This window comes from Erythrolamprus reginae, chromosome 3 (assembly GCF_031021105.1).
Source record: "Erythrolamprus reginae isolate rEryReg1 chromosome 3, rEryReg1.hap1, whole genome shotgun sequence".
NCBI lineage: Eukaryota > Metazoa > Chordata > Lepidosauria > Squamata > Dipsadidae > Erythrolamprus > Erythrolamprus reginae.
This window is the reverse complement of record NC_091952.1, coordinates 148690596-148710308: the sequence shown is the minus strand read 5'-3', so window position 1 is coordinate 148710308 and position 19713 is coordinate 148690596. Positions and strand designations below refer to the sequence as shown.

General features: G+C 45.8%; 1 protein-coding gene across 1 annotated transcript; it reads left to right on the top strand.

The window, feature by feature from the left end:
- The first annotated feature begins 7314 nt into the window (after positions 1-7314).
- Positions 7315-8787, top strand: NKX2-4 (NK2 homeobox 4). The gene is made up of 3 exons (XM_070749060.1): positions 7315-7693; positions 8102-8563; positions 8594-8787. Exons 1-3 carry the CDS (start codon positions 7315-7317, stop codon positions 8785-8787), a joined length of 1035 nt encoding a protein of 344 aa, XP_070605161.1.
- The last annotated feature ends 10926 nt before the right edge of the window (positions 8788-19713 follow it).

Below are 19713 nucleotides of genomic sequence, written 5' to 3'. Positions count from 1 at the left end.
GAGGGTGGGAAGGAAGGAAGGAAAGAGGGAAGGGACAGGAACAGAGGAAGGGTGCAAAGGAAGCAAGGAAAGGTGTGAAAGGGGAGAGTAAGAGAGGAAGGAGTGAAAGAAGGGAGTGAGGGAGGAAAGAAGGGAGGAAGGAGAAGGAAAGCAAGAAATGGAGGGAGGGAAGGAAAGAAAGAAAGAAAGAAAGGGGGAAGGGACAGGAACAGAGGAAGGAAGGAAGGAAACTTATGAAAGGGGAGAGTAAGAGAGGAAGGACTGAAGGAAGGGAGGGAGGAAAGAAGGGAGGAATGAGAAAGAAAAGAAGAAATAGAGGAAGGGAAGGTAAAAGAGAGAAAGAAAAAGAGCAAGAAAGAGAAAGAAAGAAAGAAAGAGAATGAAAGAGAAATAAAAAGAGAGAGGGGGAATGAAAGAAATGGAAGGAGGGAAGGAAGGAGAGAAAGAAAGAGGAAGAAAGAAAGCAAGAGAAAGAAAAAAGAATGAAAGAGCAAGAGAGAGAGAAAGAAAAAGAAATGAAAGAAAGAGGAAAGAAAGAGAATGAAAGAGAAATAAAAAGAGAGGGGGAATGAAAGAAATGGAAAGAGGGAAGGAAGGAGAGAAAGAAAGAGAAAGAAAGAAAGCAAGAGAAAGAAAAGAGAATGAAAGAGCAAGAGAGAAATAGAGAAAGAAAGAAAAAGAAACGAAAGAAATTGTGATTTTGACTATGCCGGCTTTTTCCCTCCCCCGGCTCCCGGCTCCCCACAAACCACCTACCCCTTGTACCGCAAGAGGGAAAAGCCCGAGGCGCCGGGTTCTTCCCTTTCTCCCTCGCCCGCATCCTTGCCGCGGTGACTCACCAGGAGAATGTTGGAGACCCATGCGGCTCCTTGGGGGGCCTTGCGGAAGGCAGCGGCGGAAGCCCCCATGGCCGGCGCTGGGTGCAAGGAAGGATGCTTTCTGCGTGGGCGGAGGCCGAGAGCTGAGAAGGGGCGCGCCTTGCCCACCCTCGCCGGAAGAGCTGCCCATCTATTAGTCCCGCTGCCCCATTGCCCGGCAGGGGATGATGGGCAAGGGACGCCTCGGGGAAGGAGGGCAGGGCGGGAAGGGAAGGAGGGGGCTGGCGAGGGGTTTAGGAAAGGGGAGCCTGCCGGGCACGAGGGAACGCTGGCCGCGTGGGGCTCCGAGGCCAGCCTTGCAGCTCCTCGGCGGGAGGAGCCGAAAGCCACCGGGAGAGGACTGGGCTCAGCAGGAGAAGTGCCGGGGGCCCCCCCCCATTATTCAATTTCCCCGGGCCCGTGACGCCACTCCCACTAGTACCGGTCTATCGGCGGCCCTGTGTGTATTATCTGGATTAGGTCATAGAGAACAGATTATTATAAAAAAAGTGCTGTATGAAATAAGTTTAAGATAAGTTAGGATAAGTTGCTACTTTTGGCTCTTTTGGTTTCTTGGCCTTTCTCCACTAATAAAGTATGGTCTTTGGCTTTTTTCACTCCTGCAATGATCTTTGTCTATCTTTGAATCCTTTTGCATCAACACAACAATGAAAGTTGTCAAGGTTAGAGACCCCTGCCCTAAACCAACCATAAAACTTCCTTTTGGTCCAGAAGTTCTAGCAATGTAAATGTAAATGTAGCATTTAAGAACATGACAGAACCAATGCATATCCAACCTATCCAAAAAGCTATCCCACCTGATGGTACAACAGCATAAGGAGCATGCTCTACATTTAATTTAAAAGCATACAGGATATATAAAAATAAAGGAAAACTAGAAGATATATTAAGAAAGAAAGCATATATAAAAATAAGAGTCTAGAAGAATTTAAAAGAAGGTTCAGGAGCATTAGATTGGTGTAGAGGAGCATTAAGGGTAGTATGTAGAAGACTATATCTATCAAATTATGGAGTCTAGGAGTTCTTTATGTCACAGGCCACCATTTGATGAAATTTAAGTACTATAATGCGGAACTTAGCATTGTAGTAGGATTGGTATCTGAAAGCAGCATAGAATTGTTCTGGGGAAGCATATGCTCTGTAGTTGTTTCTGTGCATACAAAATGGCAGTGGCTTGTTTATATGAGTAAGGAAGCTTCTTGTATCAGCCTTTAAAGATAGCTGAGGGGAGGGTCTCCCACCCAAGTGATTCTGCTTTGTCCCAAAGCCAGCCTGGGATCAGATGGATAATTAGACTTTCTTGGCTATATAATTTCAACCACTCTGAAATTGAACTCATAGTCAGGACACCCTTCCTTGAGTGAGGTCTGTTTGTGTCAAAAGTCTCAGATATATATACCCAGGATGCTTTCCTCAAAATAAAGTTATTGTTAACTATGTGAAATATGTCCTCTATGTTAGGCACTCCATTCCTGCCTATCTATTATCCCTTTTCTATCTAATATATATTCTCTCTCTGTCTTTCTCTCCCTCTACTTACTTACCTACCATATTTCCCTGAAAATAAGACCCTGTCTTATATTTTTTTGAACTCCGAAATAAACACTTGGCCTTATTGCCATGCACTCAAAAGCTGGATTGGGCTTATTATCAGGGGATGTCTTATTTGGGGGAAACAGGAAACTACCTTTCTATCTATCTGCATTTAATTCTTTGAGAACTGTATTTTGTATTTATTACTACATGTTTTCTCGGGAATAAGATCCTTTTAAACTTTGAAAGTTGCTTTTTAAGTATTATTGCTTTCAGTTAAATTGGCTTTTTATGCTATTAGGATTAATAGGTTGCAATATGTGATGAAATCTTTATAAATATTACAGAAGAGAATAGAGAATAAAAGAATTGGAAGAGACCTTGGAAATCTTTTAGTCCAACCCCCTGCTCAAGCAGGAGACTCTGTATCATTCTGGAAAAATGATTGTCCAATCTCTTCTTAAAGCCCTCATTGATGGAGGATTGAAACAAAACATTTTTTTCTCAAATTGACTGAGTACTAAATGTTTCCACTCTCTCCATCCAGGCAAAGTAAAGGGAAGCTTTCAAACTAAGTGCAGACTAGTTGTAGTATTACGCCTCTAGTGCTCTAATCATAAAGTAGAAGCAGAATAAGCAACAGGTAAGCCACCGCAGTTTTAATAAGAAATTAGTGGTAGAAGGAAATATTTTGCTCTGCTTTTTTTTCAGACCTAAATTATGCAGAAATCTGAGTTATGGGACAAGTAATGGGAAACCTGCCTCTTGCAATTAACCTATGAGAAGGAATATGTGCACAGAAAAGTCATTTTGGGAATGTTATGAAAATGTTAAACGTGTATTTCATGTTCCCCCCCCCCCCCTCAGTGGAATTCTATGTAAAATAAATTACTACAAATGTCATAATTGAGGAAAAGGGCTTTAGCTATGGGCTTTCCTTACTTTGAAAGTCTTTTGCAATGTCACTGATAAAATTTATATATCAACAATTCTCAAATGTGCCAAAAAGCAGTGGCTCATTCAAAATATGAAGAACAAGTAAGGAAGAATCACTTCATAATGGATCTAAAAAGGGCCTTTCTCAGTGAAAAGGTCCTGGGACTTTATGGGAGCTCTATAGATAATAAGTGATTAATGGCTGATTGGGGCTCTACACAAAAAATCTTCTATGGATTTCTTTATAATTTAAGGTGCACACAAACCAGTTCTGAAATGGAATTCTTCTGTCACAAAGACCCCCTTTCATTTCCTCTTCTTTATCTATGTGTCACTTGGTCAGCAACACCTTCCCCAAGAGGTTGACCAAATATGGAACAAGTGTCAATACACTTTTAATGAAAAATTACTTATGTCAGTTTGTATTCTAGATATTGAATTTCAGCCTAAATAAAATATTTTAAACAGTATTAGTTTCTTGTTCCGGCAGAACAAGTTTCATTGAAAATTTCAGTGTGAGTTTAATACTCTCCCAAGGCTCTTTAAAATATTGGGGCTTTTCCTCATCCTCAAAAGAACTTAACTCTTGACTTAAGCTCTATATCATAAGAGGTCTGAGAAACATAGGCCTAAATATATTATTGTGCTGCATTTTTAAACAATAGAAGCACCCGTGCCTAGGCTGTGCCACTTCAAGCTGTAACAATGAGGGAAAGCTCCCTTCCACATCAAAAGACTCTCAGAAACCAGTGTGAGCCGGGCTAAGGCAGCTCTTCTCCCACCTGCCAGCTTTTCTTTTTGCCAGCATGTTTTCCACAGCGAAGCAGCTCAGTCAAGTGAGTCCCATCTGCAGACTGAAGTACTGTACTTGTTGACCAAAACAATGGCTGCAGTCTACGGCTGTTGGGATGTTGCTGAAAAGTTGTTTTAGTCGGAAAACACCGACGGTTTACGGGCCAAACCAAAAGGCGCTTCAGGCGGATTCGTTCCATTAACTGGTCAGCCATTGTTTTTTTTTTTAGCCGCCAAGCTGGAATTCGGGCTGAGGGCTGTGTGTGCGCGCGCTTGAAGAGCGCGCACGACTCTTTTCCACGCGGCCTAGCTTCGGCCATTTTAGCGACGCCTCTTCCTATTTGGGGCCCTGCTCCTTTTCGATGAAATACAGTGAAATATTCATATAGCAGAGGAGTTATTTATCTTAAGCTTCGAGAAGGGGAGGCTCTTGCTTCGCTTTTTGCCTAAGCGGGGGACAAACGGCAGCAGGCGGCTTGCCGTCAAAACGAAACGCGGCGCTTTGCAGGGCGCCCTGACCTCCCGCATCTCTCGTCTCTCTTTACGGCCGCCAGCAGCGTAGGTCTTGCCTCAGCGGTGTTTTTCCCTAACTCGTGACCCTACGGTGGGAGAGCTCGGTATCACCAGCAGCTAAGGTCTCCCTGTCTCGTTATCTCTCAGGATTGCCCCTTGGCATTCGTGGCAACTTGGGGAGGGAACTCAGCTTCTCTGGTGCAGGCTGATAAACAAGGGCGGGACAAGGGGAAATCTCTTACTGGGGTCCCATATCATCTGGTTTTGTTCTCTGCAATCTGTGTGGAAACCCCTCCACCCAAGAGCGCTGAAGTAGCTCTTCGTGATTCCCAGCAACTGAGGGGACAAAACGGAAGGCGGCACCTTTCCCCCTGAGCTTCAGCTCGGACGGGCAGCTCAGCGCTCGCCTCCCTTCACTTCAGGATCAACTTATCAAAACAAAAAAGAAGGAAAAAGGGGTTCTCCGCTTTAAGGTCCGCCCGATTTAGATCGCGGAGATAGTTAACATCTCTTAAGAGGCGTTGGATTTCACTCAAAGGAACCCTTAGCCGTTTTCCCGCTCTTCCACTGCAAGTTGCGGGAAGCCCAGCTATTTAATGGAAGCCCCTTCTTTTTTCTCCCAGGACGTCGTCCACCGATTGTAGCTGGACTTCTGGCGCGACAGGCAAAAGGCTCTTTTGCATCCCCAACCCGGCTTTCTTCGACAGTGCTTTAATGCAATGTTTCCGAACCTTGGCAACTTGAAGAGATCAGGACTTCAACTCCCAGAATTCCCCAGCCAGCATTCTGGGGAATTCTGGGAGTTGAAGTCCAGATCTCTTCAAGTTGCCAAGGTTCGGAAACACTGCTTTAATGCACTTCTCAGCCCTCTCTTTAATGAAAATAACCGCCTTGTCCAGATAAGGGATTCCCAGGTACTTGGTACAACTATACAATTATCTGCGATGCGCAGAGGTCTCTTTCCACTTAGAAACTTCAATAGTTGGGGACAAGTAGTCCTCTCTTAAGGATAAGGCCAGAACAAAGCCTGCGTGTTACCATGGGATTTCCTCCCGACCGGTATCAGCACCACGAAGCTCGGAGATCAACTCCTGTAGACAGGAAGCAATGTTGATCTTTGGCAGGATTCCCTTGGTGACAGTCTCGCTCTCTGCCAGGATGACTCTGGCCTTTCTCCAGAAACCGAGGTCGGAGGGACTGAGCCAGCTATACGTTATTATGCCGACAGTGCCGCCCCTATGTTATCCCGAGGCTGGCCGGCATCCTTGGGTCTTCTTGGGCGCAGCGCAGTGACTGTATCCCAGCTTGAAGTTTTTTCAGATGGGTGGAACGGGGCAGTTCCTGTCGAGGCCCTGCCTGGAGTGGAACTTTCCCCTGCTTTTCCCCCTGCTTGCCTCTTGAAAAGGAGCCGGGATGGCTCCCCATCTTGTAGCCATCTAATTCAAGCAGGTCCTTGTAGTTCAGTGTTTCCCAACCTTGGCGACTTGAAGAGATCTGGACTTCAACTCCCAGCATTCGCTGGCTGGGGAATTCTGGGAGTTGAAGTCCAAATATCTTCAAATTGCCAAGGTTGGGAAACACTATTGTAGTTCATCACGCCACACCGTTTACTTTGTGTGTGCCTGCTGCCTCCTTTCCCCCCCCCCCTTTTTTTTTGAATGTCCGGCGCGCTTAGCTGTCTGCTTATCAACTACCTCAACGAGAACCCTATAAGGAAAGGGAGCCTTAGGTTGTCAAATTATTACTTCCTCGTTCGCAATGTTTTCCTTTTAACCGCCGCGTTAGGAAGCCCAAAGGAGTGGTTCAAGCCGCTTCGTTGAGATACCGCTGGCCTTCCAGATCAGAATGGCTAAGGCTTCAGGACAGGCTGTTGGGTGCCCTCTTAAGCGTCTCCCACTGGTGCGGCAGAGGTGGGCTGCTAAGGTGGGACGGGGACTTGTGGTCGCCCCCAGCGCAATTCTGCTACTGCACCTGGGTAGATAGCGCAATCGCGCATGGAGACGAATGTGCGCCCGTGGCCCAGGTGCAAGTAGTAGAATTGCGCCGGACTCCGCTAGCCCTCAGAGCCACGGGGGCGAGCACAGGTCCCCGTCCCACCTTAGCAGCCCACCTCTGCGGCGCGGGAACGGGGAAAGAAAGAAACCCTTCCAGTCGGGAGCCCGACGTCTCTGGGGAGGGGAGGCTGAAGCTAAAGGTCTTTGGCAGCACTCGCCAATGGGAGCTCCCCCCCACCCCTTGTGGGGCTGCCCTTCCGGCGCGGGGCGAAGGGAATGAAGAGGGGCTGTGCCAATCTTTTCAGACTTTGAGAATGGGGATTGGGGGAGCCCCTCCCTCGCTGGAGACGGCGCCAGGCAAAGGATCCAGGACGGTGGGAGCGCGGGGGGGGCTGGGGGGGATCAGCGCGGTGGCTCCGCCCCCCCCACCCCTGTATCTGCCGTAAACCTGGTGCCGCCGGTCTAAAATAAACGCTAGCTGGAGAGAAAGGGAAGGGAGGGCTGGCGCGACGACGACGCCACCTCCCCCCCTCTTCCTCCTCCTCCTCCTCCTCCTCCTGCCGGGTTCCCACGCAGCGGCGACGGCGCTCAGCCCCCTTTTTCTCTGGACTGCACAGCCGCGTCCGCCGGGCGATCGGGAAGGGAGCCCAGGGGCCGCCCGGCGAGCCATGTCGCTCAGCCCCAAGCACACGACGCCTTTTTCCGTGTCCGACATCCTGAGTCCCATGGAGGAGACCTACAAGAAGTTCGGCGCCATGGAGGGGAGCCTGGGCGGCCCTTTGGGCGTGGGCGCCGCCGCCTACCGCCAGACCTCCAGTTCAGCCCTCCCGTCCCAGCAGCAGCATCCCATGGCAGCCCACAACGCTGCCGCCTACCACCCCATGGCCCACGCGGGGGTCTCGCAGTTCGCTCACGGTTCAGTGGCTGGCTATTGCAACGGCGGGCTGGGCAACGTGGGCGACCTGGCGTCCTATCCAGACAGCGTGCGCGGCAGCACAGCAGCCTCCGGCTGGTATGGAGCCAACCCGGATCCCCGCTACCCCACGAGTAAGCGGGGAGGGGCGAGAGAGGGAGGGACTGGATCAGCGGGGGGGGGGGGGTTCCCTTTGCCCTGGGGATGGGTGGAGGTGTGTGCTCTGAAGGGCGTCCCAGATGAAGCCCTCTTTGGGAGAACGCTCTTTCTCGGGGGTCTTTTCCCCCAGACTTGGAGGAGAAAATCCCGACTTTGGGGATCAATTGGAATGGGGGGAAGGGAGAATTGTTGGATGAGAGAACCCCAGGGCCCAGTGGTGAGGAAAAGAGGGGTCCCTTCTGTCTTAGAGGGGAAGGGCTAAGATTAAAGTTATCTTAAAATGCCCTCGAGGATTAGGACGGCTGGCCTCCGCCTTCAGGATCGCCCCTTCCCTGCTTCTTGGCCCCGGAGATCACTGCTATTAACTTGTGCCGTGTGCTCAGTTTCCAGGCTGATGGGGCCCTCCGGGGCCATGAACATGGCCGGCATGGGAGCCCTGTCGGGAATCGCGGAGGCTGCCAAATCCATGGGCCCCGGTCTTCACGTCGCGCCGCGGAGGAAGAGGCGGGTGCTTTTTTCCCAGGCCCAGGTCTACGAGTTGGAGAGGCGCTTCAAGCAGCAGAAGTACCTGTCGGCGCCCGAGCGGGAGCACCTGGCCAGCCTCATCCACCTCACGCCCACCCAGGTGAAGATCTGGTTCCAGAACCACCGCTACAAGATGAAGCGGCAAGCCAAAGACAAGGCGGCTCAACAGCTGCAGCAGCAACAGCCGCCCGAGGGACCCGGCCTGTGCCAGCCGCCCGCCCCGACGCAAGCCGCCTCGCCCAGGCGCGTGGCGGTGCCCGTTTTGGTCAAGGACGGCAAGCCCTGTCCCCAAAGCGCAGCCGCCGCCGCCGTTGGCCAAGGTCCAGGAGCCGGTGGCAGCGGCGGGGCAGGCGGGAGCGCCGCTCAGCAGCACCCGCAGACGCCGGGGACCTCACTGGGCCAAGCCCCGGACCTGGAGGAGATGTCTCCGAGCCCCCCTTCCTTGCACGGCCAAGTGGGCTCCCTGGCACAGATGGACGCGGCTGCTGTCGATTATAGCGGCGGCCTGGTCAACGCCAGTTTGCTCTACGGGCGGACGTGGTGATAAAGCCCTCCTCCCCAGCGGCTCTCCTTTCCTTCGAGCGCTGCGCCCTGGATGGACAGCTCCCCTGGCTTCGCCCCTTCCTAACCTCCGGCAGAGAACCTTCCACGCTTTGAAACTGGGCTTTGTGGAGGAAAAAGGGCCTCCCTCCCTCGCCAGGCCTCCTGGCCACCAGGAAGCAGAGGTGGGCTACTAAGGTGGGATGCTCCCCCCCCCCCCCCCGTGGCTCCGAGTGCTAGCGGAGTCCGGCGCAATGATGCTACTGCACCAGGGCAGGGAGCGAAATCGTGCGCAAAGACGCAGGTGCGTCTTTGCGCGCGATTTCGCTCCCTGCCCAGGTGCAGTAGCATCATTGCGCCGGACTCCGCTAGCACTCGGAGCCACGGGGGCGAGCCCACCTCACCGTCCCACCTTAGCAGCCAACCTCTGCCAGGAAAACAGGGCGACCCACACCGTGGGGCCTTCGGTAGCCAAGTCTCCAAAAACGCAAAACGGGTGTGGGGGACGTTGTTAGGCGCCCTGTGCTGCAGTCGGTCCCCCTCCGCAGCTTCGGGGGGAGGAGGGGGAGGGAAGGCCCCGTTTCCTCCGAGACAATCCTCAAGGAATGGAGAGGCCAACTCCAGATGTGGATGGGCGCAGGGGTTCCCCTCTGCGCCCCTGGCTAAGAAAGGCAACAAAACCGAGGACCAACAACCAACCGCCGCCTGCTTCTGGGGAAATCAAACCGAACTACAAATGTTGCGAATAATAATTTTATCCGGGAACCCTTAAGTGCAATCTCATTATTACTGATTGAGAGCTGATTGAATGGTAACTCCAGGTCGACTGGCGAACATTATCCGCCATTTTCACAAAAGAGAAGGGGCGACATTCGCGGAAGGGAGGGGAGGAGACCTACTTGTATCGTTGCACCTGGCAATGATATTTAAAAACAAACCAACCGCGTTGGATCTCGGGTTCAGTATTAAGAGAGGAAAAATATCACAAAGGTTGTTGTTAACTTTTACCTGGGAGGGATTCGGTTGTATTACTGGCAAACATCAACTGTATTGCAAACTACAATTCGTTCCAATAAAGGGCAAATGGGCTAATAACGAAGATGAAATCGTCCTTAGCAGATATAATGTTGCCTCCCCGGTGGATTTCTTGATCAAAAGTTCGAAGCGGCAAGGAGTTTCCCCGCGGAAGGAACTGAGAAAGAGCGCGAACAAACTTGGTGAAAGGGCGTAGCTACCTCTAATCATTTTTAAACTTTAATGCTTGTAAAAACGATGGAATTGCTAAGTGATTTCTTAATCGAAGGAAAAGGTATAGTGTTGAAAGGATGCAGAATCAGTTAAAAAAAAAACATTTGAAATCATTTAACTGGAAGTGTGGAAAACAAATCAAGAAAAAAACAAAAGAAGGAATTAGCCAAAATGCAAACTGTGAGAGGCTGAAGAGGAAACGGAAAACACTTTTGCATGAGTTCTTCTCAGATTGCACTCCTAACAAACAGATTCTGTGAATATAAAGTATTATGCCATAAAAATCTGAAATTGTGACAATGGATACCCATTTTATAGGATAAATGAATCCAGGAAGGTTTTATTTGGGGTATTCAGGAAGACTGCTTTTTGGTAGGGGCTGTTTAAAATCCCATTAAATTCTGCAGGATACAAGCAGCCTCGATTATGTGCAAGATTACAGCCATATTGCACCTTGTTCTGGGCCCCAGCAATGCTTTTTATAAAATATTGTCAGTATTATATATATTTTTATTGGAGGTTTTTTTGCTCACCTTTTTTAAATGAAGGTATTTCCTAATCCAGTTTCTATGACTGATTTTGTCTTAATTGTCACACAATTGGTAAATAATGTTTTTTTAATCCAGAACAACCCACAATATTTTTTCCCAGGACAGCTGCAATTCGATTTGTTTTCACGTATATTTTTTTAAGCATGAAAAAAGGTTTGGCTGATCACTTTGACCGCCTTGAAATGAAAGAATTGAGTAAAGTCTGAATCAGAATCTACCCATGATTGAGTCAGGAAAGCAATTGGTGGAATTCATGCAAATATTAGGAATATCAGGACAACTTAAACATTTTTAAACAAGAAATTCTCCTATGGAAGCTTCAATTGAAGGAGACACCAAAGATCAGAATTTCCTCCATTTCTGTGAAAATCTTGGTTTCAGGTATATGGGGCAGCCTGTAATCCTTTAATATCCTAGCTTGCAAATCCTAATGGGATTTTTGTTGCTGATTTAAACACATTTTTCTTCTAGGTTAAGTTATTCAGCATAGGATCTTAAAGAAAACAACTCCAGGAGCTGTTGTCCAGCTCCCATTCATTTCAAGCAAGTGAAGGAAAAATTCCCTTTGGAACATGCCTTAGGGGACATGGAGTCCATGGGCACACAAGGATAAGTGGAGACGGGTGGGAGGTTTGGTGAGACCTTGATTCAGAGAAGCAAAATGTCGGGGGTAAATATTTTAGTTCAGAGTAGTGGTATTTACTTCCAAATATGCAGACTGCAGGAATCAGTTCCCCTGAAATAACTTGAGGTCAGTGCACACCACCAAAATTCGGATGCATTTGTCTTATATTTTGTTTAAGTTTCTAAATAAAAGTATATGAGATAATATTCGCCTGAGAGGAAGTTCCATTGCATTAAATGAGGTTAATTCTGGAGTATATATGCTTAGAATTTCACTTAAAAATAGTGGGTTTTAAAATGTCATTCCTTGGATTGTGTCTTTTTGAAGGATTTTGGATTGTTAACCTATTCAGAAGTAAAAGCAACAGATCATAGCAGAACTTCATTCCTTGTAATCATTCTCGGGATCGTGTAAAAACTCTGGTTTGGGAATTAATACAATTAATGGGAATTTGTAGTAGGATCAAATTATTCTAAACTGAACTAATTTTATTGGAAAAGTTTAGAATTCACATACAAAAGTGATCAAATGCCTTCAACATCTTGAAGTTGGGATATAAATTCAGGAGGAATACTGTTCATAGAATTGCACCGAATTATACACTTTGAGATTTGTTTGAAATAAATACAGGGCTGCACTATTATCTGGGTAAAATTTTCTTTGAAAAATACTTGCTTGCAAATCGCACACATAAGTTCTAAATAGCTTTAGTCTATGGTTCCAAGCACTTCTGGGAAAAAGGCTGGTTGGATTTAGTGGAATTTATTTCCGAGTAATCATGATAAAATTGTAATCTAAATTTAATCTTCTATTTCTATATACTTCGGAGGTACCCTTACTGGGTGCAACAGGATCTCTTTTGAATAGACACATGTAGGATTGTGCTGTAGTCCAATTATCTTTTTCCACTGCCCTTTTGTTATTGTATTTATTATGTTGAATAAATGATGGACAAAACATAGTTTAGCTATTTACTTAAGAACACCACTGTATTTCCTTGTGTAGTGGGGAAGTTGCTCACTTTCTTCGGACCAACTCATCTACCTAAGTTATGTATTAAAGATGTAAGGTCTCCTCCCTCCCCTCATTTTCTAACTATACTTTTCTTTAATATTAAAGTATATAAAGGCTATTAAAGGAGGAGAGAAAGAGTGTAGGGGAAAAGAAATAGCAGGGAATATATGCAAGATGCTACATATACAGGACCTGAGACAATAGGGAACATATTTGAACCATTAACTTCAAGACATAAATTTGCAGAATTTATGTTAACTGCTTATTTGCCCACTTTTATGCTTTGTATTGTAATGCATTTACCAAGAACTAAGTTGCTTGGAGATAGTTATTCCAGAGTAAGCAGCATGAATTTTATTTCCTAAATATGGCTGAATTGGCTTCAAACTCATTTCTCTGTAGAACTCATTTCTAAATATTGTAATGGGGGAATTGGGCTGGGCTACATATGAATCTGGGAGTCTATTCCTTAGCGTTTTATCAAGTCGGGTTCAGATTGTTTCATTGTGGCAAAAACCGGTAAGAAGAGAAGATTGTCTCTTCTAACCAGTTTTTGCCAAAGGAAACAATCTGAAGTAGCGCTCTGGTAGGGGAATGTTGCTAAAAAGATTCGAAGAGGAGTCCCATTGAACCCAATAATAGAACAGGGGAGAATATACATTGCAGCGGCCCAAAGCTTGAAACAAAACCCCACCTCGTCCATCCAGAAGAGACCTAAATTTAGGAAGACGCGAGGTTTTCAAAATTGAAAGATTTTCCTCTGAAAGGAGGACCGTAGCTCATTCATCCAGCCTTATTTACATAGCCAGGCCCAAAATCATTGGATAAAAAGAGTTTTCTTGACAAGGAATGAGGCGCAAGTGGGCTAGGGCGGGCCGGCTTGGGGAACATTTGAGCAGTGAAATTTCACTGCAGACAATAGAATTCAAATGCTTTGAAGGAATTACTTTTAAGGAGAAATTCTTTTCAAGGCATTCTTCATTTCGGGAACTTTGAAGGCACGGAGATGTCAAATAATTTCCCGGTGCCTAATATATTGGGAGATAACACCCCCCCTCCCAGCCATTAAAAAGTATTTTAATTCCTATGTTTTTTAAAAAAAAAAATAACATCAGAACAAGAATCTTATCAGGAAAGACTTAATGAACTCAATCTGTATAGTCTGGACTCTGGAGGACAGAAGGGAAAGGGGGGACAAGATCGAAACATTTAAATATTATATTAAAGGGTTAAATAAGGTTCAGAAGGGAAGTGTTTTTAATAGGAAAGTGAACACAAGAACAAGGGGGCACAATCTGAGGTTAGTTACGGGAAAGATCAGAAGCAACGCGAGAAAATATTGTTTTACCGAAAGAGTAGTAGATGCTTGGAACAAACTTCACAGGAACTGAATTTAAACATGCCTGGGATAAACATATACAGTATTCATCCTAAGATAAAATACAGGAAATAGTATAAGGGCAGACTAACTGGACCAGGAGGTCTTTTTCTGCCGTCAATCTTTTATGTTTCTATGTTTCTAGACGGAAAGGCGAGAAAACTGGGAAACTCAGTGATTTGATGCTTTCAGAAACAAAATTTGATTAAAGAAACGAGTTCGTTCAAAACTAAGTTTATTCAAAATAAGAATGGCTATTAAAGAAGCCCTGCGGTAGTTTTACAGTTTACGTTGGGGGCTAAAAGATTTAATTTTTAATCCTGGTCATTTCGTACATTTTACCACCCTCCAACCCCACCCCACCCCCAACAAAAAAACAAACAAACCCCGGAAGGCTTAATGCCAGGAGGTGGATACTGGATTGAGAGAGAGGAGAGAGAGGGTTGTTTTGCGCAAAGACCTCATTTAAGTAGACTGGTATGTGCTATGCGCCCGCCAATTTAACTATGTATCTGAAATCGATGAAGGCTACAAATAAATGTGAACCCCACTCTAGAACCGAAGTCCCATCCCGTAAATCGGTAGTTAGGCTTACCACTATTGAAATCAGTGGCCTCCGCGCCTTTCTGTGCGAGCAAGCAAAGCAAAAATCTCGACAGCTCCCTCCCCTAAGCATTCCTTCCTAATTTGCTTTCCAACTTAAAAGGCCCTTCGCATGAAAAGCGAAGCCGGCCCGTTGCGGAGAGCACCCCTCCTTCTCACCGAGCACCAGGGAAGGGAAGGGGGAAAAAAAAGCTTTCCACCCATTCAAGCCGCAGCATTTTTTGCAGAGCCCTTTGAAAGAAAAGAGGGTTTCTCCGAGCAATTAGTGCTCGTCGGGCTTTTAAGGGGGAAGACAAGCCGGGCAGCCTTGGTGGAGCTCATTATCTGAAGAGGTGGGATAAGTGTCTCTTCGGAGCGGCCCGGGCGAGGAAAGGGGGTCTCAAAAGGGGGGGGGACGACAAAGAACCTCCCAAAGTCCCTCTGGAGCGATGGAGGCTGCAAAGCCTTGCTGAAAACTCTCGGGGCCACAGCGCGCGGGGGATGGGTGGGGAGATCAGGCTGTCACAGGGGGAGGTGGCAGCCTTTTTTATGGGCGGGGGGGCAGATGTGGGTTGCTAAGTTGGACGGTAAGTTGGGGTCGCCCCGTGGCTCTGAGTGCAAGCCAAGTCCAGCGCAATTCTGCTACTGCACCTGGGCAGGGAGCGAAATTGCGCGCGGACACGCAGGTGCGCCCATGGCGCACCTGCGTTTCCGTGCGCAATTTCGCTCCCTGCCCAGGTGCAGTAGCAGAATTGCGCTGGACTCCCTAGCACTCAGAACCACGGGGGCGACCACCCCTCACTGTCCCACCTTAGCAACCCACCTTTAGGTTTACCCCTTGGTGACCCTTTGGAAAGCCCCACAGCTGAAAGGGTAACTCGTCTTAAGGCGCCGGGAGTGGCGCGGCTGGTTGCTGCTTTCCATGGACCGCCCGTGTACAGCAAACCCGTTTGCTGCCCTAGCATCTTGACGTCTCCCGCCCTGTTTAGCCCCCTAATGTGTATCACTCACTTCGGGTTCTCGTTAGTTTATACGTTGATGCAAACAATGACTAGTTAGTCCAACTGCATAAATGAGTATTATATACTACTCAAAAAATAATGGGAACACTCAAATAACACATCCTAGATCTGAATGTAATATTCTCATTGAATACTTGGTTCTGTACAAAGTTGAATGTGCCCAACAGCATGTGAAATTGTCAGTCAGTGTTGCTTAATAAGTGGACAGTTTTATGTCACACAAGTTTGATTTACTTGTAGTTGCATTGTGTTGTTTAAGTGTTCTCTATCTTTTTTTTTGAGCAGTGCAGATGCGGGCAGAAGTCTTAGGCGCGATATTTTCAGTATTGCAGTAGGCTATGATTTGACTTAGTGGTGGGTTTCAATTCTTTTATTTTTTGCTACCGGTTCAGTGGGCATGGCCTGTGACTGAGTAGGCAGGGCCAACTTGACATCACTCACACCCAGTCACATGATCCATCTAGCCATGCCCACAGGAAAAGGCAGGGCAATTTGGGGAATTTCCACCGATTTATTGCTATCCTCCCTTCGCCTGTTGTCAATTTCCCCCCCTTTAGAGGCCTTGGCCCTAGCCCCACTCCCCCCCCCCCCCCGTCTCTTTCTTCAAGCTGCTTACTTTCCAGAGCAGTTGGTCTAGAGCAGTGTTTCCGAACCTTGGCAACTTGAAGAAATTTGGACTTTCAACTCCCATAATTCCCCAGCCAGCGAATGCCAAGGTTGGGAAACATTGGTCTAGAGCAGTGATGGTGAATCTTCTTTCCCTCTGGTGCCGGAAAAGCATGCGTGGATGCTATCATGCATGTGTGAGTGCCCACACCCATAATTCAATGCCTGGGGAGTGCAAAAAGCCTCCCCCCCAGGCCCTTTGGAGATCAGAAACAGCCTATTTCCCAACTTGTGGTGGGCTCCTGTTTTGCCCTCCCCCGGCTCCAAAGGCTTCCCTGGAGCTGGGGGGAGGGTAAAAATGCCTTCCCCCCCCCCAGAGGCTCTTTGAAAGCCCCAAAACACCCTCCCAGAGCCTCTGTGCAAGTAAAAAATCAGCTTGCCAGCACACATATGCATGTTGGAGCTGAGCTAGGATAACAGTTTGCATACCAGCAGATATGGCTCCACATGCCACCTGTGGCACCCGTGCCATAGGTTCACCATCACTGGTCTAGAATCTGGAAGGCAAGCTGCTGGAAAGCCTCCCTCTTTGAGAGTTGTTTTGTGGCTGCGGCAGCTGGCTGCGGAAAAAAGCTGCTGTCATGCTGTCACCACCATGTTTTTATGCACATGCATCTCATTGGACTTGCAAGGCAATAGTACATGAAGAATATGGCAGGTGGGGTGAGCAAGTGGCAACTGGGAGTCTGGTTCGGGGACATGGCCAGCTGGCCATTGCTACCAGTTGAGCAACCTTGATCAAATTTCCACCAAGGGTATGTGCAAACCGGCTGAATACTACCTTTGATTTGACTTAAGATTCTCTTAAAGCTTTAGGACAGAAAACAAATTCTACTGGATCTTAAATCTTATTTGCACAATGCACAGGTCTCATAGTGGCTCATCTGCTCCTTCATAGATTTCCTGGGATAATAATAATTTATTAGATTTGTATGCCGCCCCTCTCCGCAGACTGAAATTCCAGGATCAAAGAGGCTCCTTGCACTGAAACATACTTATCGACATCTCTCTCTGTAGGTTGACAACAAATTAATTACAGTACTTGACTTAGAGTCCTGTGAATTGCTGCTATCAACCTGCATTTGGGGGGCGGGATGGGGGGCAAGAGCCTTTGGCAGCTTGTGTTGTTTTCCCTCCATCCTCTATTCCCTAGCCTTCACTGTAAACATTCCAAGTTTAGACTTCCAAATTGTCTAAAAGGATATCTTACTCCAGAATGGTGGTATTAGTAGTCACTTATATACAATGGCCAGGACTCTTAATAGCAAAGGTGAAGTGCTTATGTTATCTACAAAATAGGAAAAATACAGAAGATAAAAAGGATCACTAATTGTTGGGATAGTAGAGGAAAGCTTTGTTCACCTACATAATCCATTTTTCTGAAAAACATAAATGTGTTTAGGATGCCTATCCTGGAGATTTATCTGACCATGGCAGCATTCCATGCTTTGAATCCAGGGTTTGTTTCCCCAAGTGTTAACTTTTCAGTACAATAGTTGCCTATTATTTATTGTCATCATCATCATCATCATTTATAGGTCACCCTTCACCCACGGACTCAGGGCATTGACATGTAGGGTCTTTTTACTGGGTTGTTTTACAGCATTATCCAATAAAGATATAAACTGTTTTGACGTTTGTACAAATAGAATTGGTGAATATTAGAATTCAACTCTGCTTGTATTATTCTGATTCAACCAGTAAGTACACTATTAGAAATGTTGCCATTTTATTGGCTCATATTGTCTATGGCGTGTGTAAATATGCCATCCTCTAGTACAGTGATTTTCAACCTTTCTTGAGCCGCGGTACATTTTTTACATTTACGAAACCCTGGGGCACATTGAGCGGGGGGAGGGGGCAGCTAAAGTTTGGACAAAAAAAATCTCACTTTCTCTCTTCCTCCCTTTCGCTCTATTTCTCTCTCCCTCCCTCTTTCTCTCCCTTCATCTTTCTCTCTCTCTCTTCCTCCCTCTTTCTTTCTCTTCCTCCCTCCCTCTTTTTTGCTCTTTTTCTCTCTCCCTCCCTACCTTCCTCTATGTCTTTCTCTCTCTCCTTCCCTCCCTCTCTTTCTCTCTAGCTTTCTTTCTCTTTCTCTCTTGCTTTCTTTCTCTCTCTCTTGTTCTTTTTCTCTCTCTCTCTCTTTCTCTCTTGCTTTCTTTCTCTCTTTCTTTTTCTTTCTCTGAGCTTCGCGGCACACCTGACCATGTCTCGCGGCACACTAGTGTGCTGCGGCACACTGGTTGAAAAACACTGCTCTAGTAAGTACTGAAGATATTAAAGACTGATTCTGCATATGACTACTTAGGTCTCTCTATTAAAAGTAAGCAACATATGTTAGTCCAGAAATTAGTATATAATCACCCATGTACTTCACTCCTTTTCATCCCACGACAAAATTACAGTTTATATGTTTCAAAGAGCAAGTATCTGCATTTCTAAGTATTTCAGTTGAACTGTATATACTATACATCTTCTCTGCTTCTCTTTCACAACTGCAATCAGTTCATTGTTGTTAAGTAAAATGGTTGTTAAGAGAACGAGACAAAGATACTGTGAAGATTGCTCATTGCTGTCTCATTCAAATAAAATATAAAATTCTCTTGTGCAGCTATGCCAACATTATTCCCAACTCTAGCATGCATTGCCAGGAACAGAAATTTGATTTAAGTGTGTGCATTAGTCAGAAAAATGATTTTCTTTTTACTATTGACAAATTTTAAAATACTTTTCGAAGTAGTTGCTAAACATGGAGTTGCTCTAGTTGTTTACAAATATTAAAAATTATTCCTACAGATGAATACTATTCCAGTATTACAAATTTGTCAGCAATTCCTATAACAGAGAATGACAATTTAATTCTAGTTCCATCCTAAGTGCATTTAAACAAGCAAGGGGAATAAATGAATGGAATCTAGAGATGCTAAAATGGAATTATTTTGTCTGAATAGATTTCTTTTCAGCCCATTTCCTATACATATATTTTTTAAAAATCAATAAAATTCATTATATCATCCCATAATATTATAAGAATTGAACCCAGACCATTAAGTCCCAGGAGTCGAGTTCAATTTGAAAGAACTCTATCCCTTTAGGCCTAGAAAAATATGAAGCAATTTTTAAAATAAGGAGTTCCTTACTATTTCTACTGGGACCTGGGTTAAAACTCTTCATTTTTAAATTAAATCTGTGCTAAGGAGTAGAAGGCAAAGTGCATATTCATCATTCAATTTCTCAATAGCTAATTTAGATGGTTATCTCAAAATGCATCAAAGTATACTGCACTTGGAAGTGACACCATGACGCTCTCTTCGTCCTGGACGTCAGAGAGCTCATTTACAGATACAAGGGAAAACTATTGAAAGAGAACATAGAAATAAGCCCAAATATGCAATTTCTTCTAAATTTTAACAGCTTTAAACTGTACGTTGTCAATGCTTTCTTGAAAAAAATATAGAATTCAACTGCATTACTGGATTTATAGTATCTTTCTCTAATATGTCCCTTATAGAATTATCTTGAGCTCCTCTCTGTAGTTCTGCCAAGAAACATTTTTTTAAAAAGAAAGTATGTGTAACTAATAGTGTGCCTTGAAGCTTTGGATAACGTTTAGTGGACAAACAGGAATTTCAGATATTTGTAGTAACAAAATGTTCTTCAGTATTGGCCATGTAGCTATAGGTATTGGAATAGTGATTCAGTATATGGCCAAACACATATTATTCACCTTTGTATTTGTACATACATGCAGTATAAATGTCATTAAGCAAGGTAAGATTTAGATAAACGTAAGGCTCACACGCACTGCTCTTGACTGGAGTAGACACAAAAAGAGTACATAAAA